Below are 7413 nucleotides of genomic sequence, written 5' to 3' on the forward strand. Positions count from 1 at the left end.
ATATATATATATATATATATATATATATATATATATATATATATATATATATATATATATATATATATATATATATATTTATATATATTCTTTTTTTTTTGGATATTTAAAAAATACAAATTCCACCAAATACATGATTTTAACGAATCCTTTGAAAGCTAAAAAGCTCACATTTTTTAGGGTATTTATTCCAACTCATTTTTTTAATATGGAATTAAGATAACGATGAGGATTTATTCGATAAAAATCTGGTACACGGTAGCTTAAGAGGATAATAACGAAACTCTTATTAAAATATTAATATAACTGTATTTATCGTGACTCGTCGTCTCGAGTTTTAACATAATACACGAGCAAGAAATCACGTGTTTGAAGTTTTGTAATTTCAGTTTCTTTTCAAATTAACATTACTTTCTACTCGTGAAATTTCTACGGGCTTTCACGCTCACAATTGAGAGAATGTTGAAATATTGATATAATTAAATTTTTCGTAATTTATTATTTATCTTATGTGCAATGGAAATGCTAAGTACGACCGAGTTCGAGTTCGTGTCCAAATGTATACATAATTCAATGGTTGTCTATTATGGCAATACAAGTCGAGTCGAGAAACCAAACAAGATTGCTGGTAAAAAAAACATATTTCACGATTTAATTAAGTTGAGCTCTCGAAAATGATATGGGATCTTACAATCCACTCCTGTTGAGCCCCAACATCATCGTTAGCACTCATTCATTTCTCCAACCAATGTAGGCTCCCCCACCAAATCCACCCCCTTCGAGCCCTAGCATCCTTATTGGCACACCACCTCATGTCCATCCCCTTCGAGCCCCAGTATCTTTATTGGTACACCACCTCATGTCCACCCCATTCGAGCCCCAGCGTCTTTATTGACATACCACCTCATGTCCACCCCCTTTGCATTGGCTGGAGAGGAGAACAAAACATGTTTTATGAGGGTGCAGAAATTTTTCCCTTTTAAACGCGTTTTAAAAACCACGAGGGAAAGCCCGAAAGAAAAAATAAAAAAAAAGATAATATTTGCTAGCGGCGGACATAAGCGATTACATTAGGTTTAGGGATAATATTAAAAAAATAAATAATATTTTTTAGTACCCAATTCATTTATATTCCCATGGGATAGAAATAAAAAAAAAAAAAAAATATATATATATATATATATATATATATATATATATATATATATGTATTATTATTTTTGATCGTAGACGACAATACCACGGTAGCATTCACTAAATAGGATGAAATAATTGGAAACAACGACAACCTCCTAACACGTGGCCTCTTTTGATTCGTCCTTCAGCGAACTAGAATACATGATGGCACATCGGATTACTCTAAACGTCCTCGATCGCGCCCTCTCTCTCTCTCGCTCTCTCTCTTCTCGTTTTCCCTCTCATCCTCTTCCCGGCCACCAGCCTCCGTCGCTTTAGGCGCTGCCAGTCACTGGACTGGACGGTCAAGACTGTGACGAACTAGGTATGTCCACGTCCATGATTCCTTCTCTATTTCCTCTTGTTGATTCTCGTCTCTTCCAGTTTCTAGGGTTTAATTCCGTCTTTGTTTCTTTATTATGCCATAGGGCTTTGGTTTTACTCGATTGTAGTCTGTAATTGGCTGCTTAATGAAATATGCGTTTAAAATGGGATTTGAGTTTCTTATTGTCATTTGCAACGTTTTTAATTCAATTACTTAATCCTGTCTCTTAAGTATAGGTGCTGTTTTCTTTAACCAAGGAATTTGTTGGTGTTAAATGTGTGGGAATTGACTAAGTGTGATCATGATAAAGCGAGGTACTTATTGTATTTAGATGTTTAAATAAGGGGATTTATATGTATAGTACTGTTAGCTTTAATAATTTGAATTTGAAGATGTGGGCATATGGTTATGGATTGCACTTGCTAGATATAGGCATTGCCAAGATGCTTGTTACTTTAGGGAGATTTCATCAGTTTGTGGTTGGATTACCATTCTTGGTTCTACTGAATTTTATGTTGGCCTTTTGCTTTCAATTGCAATTGGTCATTAGCCAGTAGAGTTTCTAACGAGGTTCAGTTTTGTGGTGGCTGTTTGTAACATCCCAAGCCTACCGCTATCTGATATTGTCCCCTTTGGGCTTTCTATTTTGAGCTTCTCTTTATGGTTTCTAAAACGCGTCTATTAGGGAGAGGTTTCCACACACCCTTATAAGGCATGCTTTGTTTCCCTCTCTAGCCAATGTGGGATCTCACAATCCACCGCCCTTGGGAGCCCAACGTCCTCGCTGGTATACCGCTAGGTCTTTGGCTCTGATACCATTTGTAACAGCCCAAGTCTACCTATAGCAGATATTGTTCTCTTTGGGATTTCTCTTTCGGGCTTCCCCTCAAGGTTTTTAAAATGCGTCTGTTAGGGAGAGGTTTCTACACACCCTTATAAGACATGTTTCGTTCCCCTCTCCAGCCAATATGGGATCTCACAGCCGAGAAAGGTCAATTCCAATGACTTTCATTCAAGGAGACGCCAATTTAAAGTCTATGATTGACCTCAATGATGTGATATTTGCAAGGAGTTGAGCAAATATGTTGATCACGTTCTCCTCCCTCACTTCTTAACTGCTCGTTCTCTATATCTCGTGCAACATTTTTATCCAAACGCTTTTAGGTGGGTTCTCAGTTAACTGGTGGTATGATGGAGAATTTTGCAGGTACATTAGATCAAGGACAATGATGGCTTTTTGGAACGTTGACTACCTCGCCATGTTTCATGAAATCTAAAGATGAATGGGAAAATTTGGAAATGTGGCAGATGTTAATGAGTTTTAGAATAGAACTTTTTTCTAGCATAGCGTTCTTTTGAGTTTTTGGGACAAATTGAGGTTTTGGAGCAAATTTAGGTTTTGCGAAGGTTGTTATCTTGTTTGGTTGAAAGCTGGCTGCATCAATAATTTATAATTGGTTTTTCTTTTCTCTGGTGAGTTCTTATGGATTACAACTTAATGATATTTTGTGGTTTGATAATTTGTTACAGATTGCATTTAAAGCATCGGGAGCAAAAATGAATGGCCTTTTCCCTTTTATATTGGGTTTCTTATTGGGTAAATAACTTGGATTTACACAGTGGATTAGATGGATGAAATGGTTCGGGTTGATGGGTTGGCTCATCCTGCAGTTGTAGATGATAGTGATGTTGACCCTCATGAAGGTGAAATCAACACTGCTGAAGATTCTGCATTTCATGATGAAGATGGAATTATCGAACCGTATGAAGGCATGGAATTTGAATCCGAAGGCGATGCAAAGACCCTCTATGATGAGTATGCTCGACGCATTGGTTTTAGTTCAAAACTTGGACAACTTAGTCGTTCTAAATCCGATGGAATTATAATTAGTAGAGAATTTGTATGTGCTAGAGAGTGTTCAGAAAGAAAACCTGCTGGTAGTTGTGATGCAATGCTTAGGATAGAATTGAAAGATCAGGATAAATGGGTTGTCACAAAGTTTGTAAAAGAGCATAGTCATTCTACAGTCAATTCTAGTAAGGTGCATTATATACGGCCACGCAGGCATTTCGCTGGTGCTGCAAAGACCATGACTGAAGCTTACACTGGTTCAGCAGGTGTTCCCAGTGGTGTCATGTCTGTATTAATGGACGACAACCGAGCACCTGCAGGTAAAACTCGTGGAGGTTGGAAGACATCTCAAGCAGAAGCTAATCGGTCACTTAATAATGCTTCAACTATGAATTATCCCATTAGGAATGCTGGCCAAAAGAGGACACTGGGGAGGGATGCTCAGAATATGCTGGAATATTTTAAGAAAATGCAATCTGAGAATCCTGGATTTTTTTATGCAATACAACTTGATGAAGATAATCGTATGGCTAATGTATTTTGGGCCGATGCAAGGTCTCGAGCAGCTTACAGTCATTTTGGTGATGCAGTTACATTGGACACGATGTACAGAGTTAACCAGTTCAGAGTTCCCTTTGCACCATTCACTGGAGTGAACCATCATGGTCAGACAATTTTGTTTGGATGTGCTTTACTTCTTGATGAATCTGAGGCTTCTTTTGTTTGGTTGTTCAAAACATTTCTAACAGCAATGAATAATCGTCAGCCTGTTTCAGTTACCACGGATCAAGACAGAGCCATACATGTAGCTATTGCTCAAGTGTTTCCCGACGCCCGACACTGCATTAGCAAATGGCACGTGTTAAGAGAAGGTCAGCAGAAGTTAGCTCATGTATGTCTCACATATCCGAATTTTCAAGTCGAACTTTACAATTGTATCAACTTGACTGAAACTATTGAGGAATTTGAGTCTGCCTGGAATTGTATCATTGAAAAGTATAATTTAGGACGAAGTGATTGGCTCCAATCATTATATAACGCACGCGCTCAGTGGGTACCCGTGTATGTCCGTGATTCATTTTTTGCTGTTATATCTCCCAATCAAGGGTATGATAATTCCTTTTTTGATGGATATGTGAATCAGCAGACCACATTACCATTGTTCTTTAGGCAGTATGAAACAGCTTTAGAAAATTGGTTTGAAAAGGAAATAGAAGCAGACTTTGACACAATGTGCACTACACCTGTATTGAGGACACCATCTCCTATGGAGAAGCAAGCAGCAAATCTTTATACGAGAAAAATATTTGCAAAATTTCAAGAAGAGCTTGTTGAAACTTTTGTCTATACTGCAAATCGAATCGAAGGTGATGCAACTCTTGGCACTTTTCGGGTTGCTAAATTTGAGGATGACCAGAAGGCATATGTTGTCACGTTAAATTATCCAGACATGAGAGCTAATTGTAGCTGTCAAATGTTCGAGTATTCCGGCATTCTTTGCAGACATGTATTAACCGTCTTCACAGTAACTAATGTACTTACCTTACCATCTCATTTCATTTTGAGAAGATGGACAAGGAATGCAAGGAATGGACTTGGATCAGATGAACGTGCTATTGAGTTACACGGCCAGGAGTCTTTATCGTCAAGGTACAATAATTTATGCCGAGAAGCAATCAGGTACGCAGAGGAAGGTGCAACTGCTCCAGAAACTTATAATCTTGCCATGACTGCACTAAAAGAAGCTGGGAAAGAAGTAGCAACTGTCAAAAAGAATATTGCAAAAGTTGCACCTCCTAGCTCTCAGGTCAGTGGGGGGGCTGGGTATGATGAGAGGAAGACCTCAGCTTCAGCATCAGATACAACTCCACTGTTGTGGCCTCGTCAAGATGAAGTAATGAGGCGATTTAATCTTAACGATGCTGGTGCTCATGTCCAATCCATTGCTGATTTGAATTACCCGCATATAGCTCCTGTCTCCCTTCACCGAGATGACAATCCTCCCGACCATGTGGTTTGTTTATTTAGTTTTGCTTATATCTTGGTTCCGAACTGTGAACGTGAGTCAAAGTTTCTAATACTGTCCTTCGGTTAGGCTGTTCTTCCTTATTTGAAATCAATGACTTGGGTGATGGAGAATAAAAATTCAACCACAGGAAATAGAGTTGCTGTTATCAACTTGAAGGTACTAAAGGACACATGATTTTCTTTTACTGGATTGTTATGTCAAATAACTTTCAAGAAGTTATGATTTCTTAAGGTTGCCTATTCTGATCTCATTTTTTATTACTTATTGTAGCTGCAAGACTACAGTAAGAGTCCGTCTGCAGAATCGGAAGTTAAGTTTCAGCTCTCGAGGGTTTCACTGGAACCAATGTTGAGGTCTATGGCATACATCAGCGAACAGCTCTCGACACCAGCGAACAAAGTGGCTGTCATCAACTTGAAGGTACGATACCGAGTGCATCTAAATTTTTAAATTTACCTGATTTTTGTGTCTTATATAACTGTTAGGTTCTAGTAATGGGAACATTCAATGGCCTCTTGCTAAATATTAGCAATCGATCCATATTTTAGAAGCTCGAAGGATACAAAGTGTTATTCTATTCACGGTTGGAGGGTGTTCACAACTCTTGAGAGTTCTGGTGACTCTTAATGTGTAACAGCCTAAACCCACCGCTAGCAGATATTGTCTTCTTTAGGCTTTTCCTTCGGGGTTTCCCTTCAAGGTTTTAAAACGCGTCCACTAGGGAGAGGTTTCCACTTCCTTATAAGGAATGCTTCGTTCCCCTTTCCAACCAATGTGTGAACTCACAATCCACTTCACTTGGGATCCCAGTGTCCTCGCTAGCACACCGCTCGGTGTCTGGCTTTGATACCATTTGTAACAGTCAAAGTCTACTGCTAGCAGATAGTCTTTTTTGGGTTTTCCCTCAAGATTTTAAAACGCGTCCACTAGGAAGAGGTTTCCACATCCTTATAAGGAATGCTTTGTTCCCCTCTCCAACTAATGTGGGTACTCACATCATGTATGCTATATGTATTGCTTTCTTACTTATAAATGCCTTCTGGTGACTCTTTCTGTACGCTATACGTGTCATTATTTTCCTCATCGATGCATGTTCTGAAATATTGCATCTCAGCTTCAAGATACGGAGACAACTTCGGGAGAGTCTGAGGTTAAGTTTCAGGTCTCTAGAGATACATTGGGTGCAATGTTGAGGTCAATGGCCTACATTCGTGAGCAGCTTTCAAATGCTGTAAGTATTTTTTGCCAAGACCTTTTCGTTTTGTTTTCCTTCCCTCTTGGTTGCTATCGTTTGGATTATCGACCACTGTTATAATGATTTTATCGTCTTAAAATTTGACTGGAGTTTCTTCAGTCCTATCTCAACCAGTGAGAAGTGTTTTGCAAATATCCAATAATAAAAAGCAATCTTTAATAGCCATACCTGGCATTCAGTTAATTTTAAGCAACTTGCACGAGTTTGACTAATCTCATAACTCAATCGATCAATTATCCCATAACATTTGGTTGTTTGGAAATTCATGATGTCTTTATATCCTAAATAGGTGGTCACCATCGAGTTTAAACCAATCCTCCAAGTCATTCTTTTCCGGCGAATTTACATGTATTTTTCGTATTGTCTTTACATATCCTCACATCAATAGCCATGCATTTTTATATTTATATTACATGTACTCATTCCCTTGAGGTCGAGAGTTCAAATCATCATTCTCTCATTTGTCGTAAAGAAAATAAGGTTTTTCTTTTCCCTTCAAAGATCCATAGCCCAAAAAAAGGAAAGAATTTGTAATTGAGGAGAACAAGTCTGAAATGTTATTAGAATGCTGTTTAGAACTTTGGATTGTCTGAATGTTCTTATTTGTATCAACACTTGTTTGGCAGGCTGAGTCAGAACCTCTTCCAAAAAAGCAAAGGAAGTAAGGACCTCATGGACACCTGCACTTCTTACATCCTATATTTCTGAAACATGGCAATGGTGATGGCTAAAATCCTTTCTAAATCTGGCTTTACCACCCCTCCTCTCCATCCCCC

The 7413-nt window shown here is 38.4% G+C and overlaps 1 protein-coding gene across 1 annotated transcript; it reads left to right on the plus strand.

The window, feature by feature from the left end:
* The first annotated feature begins 1337 nt into the window (after window positions 1-1337).
* On the plus strand, window positions 1338-7407 carry LOC111485388 (protein FAR1-RELATED SEQUENCE 3-like). Its single transcript, XM_023132256.1, has 6 exons — window positions 1338-1501; window positions 3032-5367; window positions 5449-5538; window positions 5653-5802; window positions 6497-6613; window positions 7264-7407. Exons 2-6 carry the CDS (start codon window positions 3130-3132, stop codon window positions 7300-7302), a joined length of 2634 nt encoding a protein of 877 aa, XP_022988024.1. The 5' UTR covers window positions 1338-1501; window positions 3032-3129; the 3' UTR covers window positions 7303-7407.
* Window positions 7408-7413: the final 6 nt, after the last annotated feature.

Source organism: Cucurbita maxima, unplaced genomic scaffold, assembly GCF_002738345.1.
Source record: "Cucurbita maxima cultivar Rimu unplaced genomic scaffold, Cmax_1.0 Cma_Scf00010, whole genome shotgun sequence".
NCBI classification, from domain to species: Eukaryota; Viridiplantae; Streptophyta; class Magnoliopsida; order Cucurbitales; family Cucurbitaceae; genus Cucurbita; species Cucurbita maxima.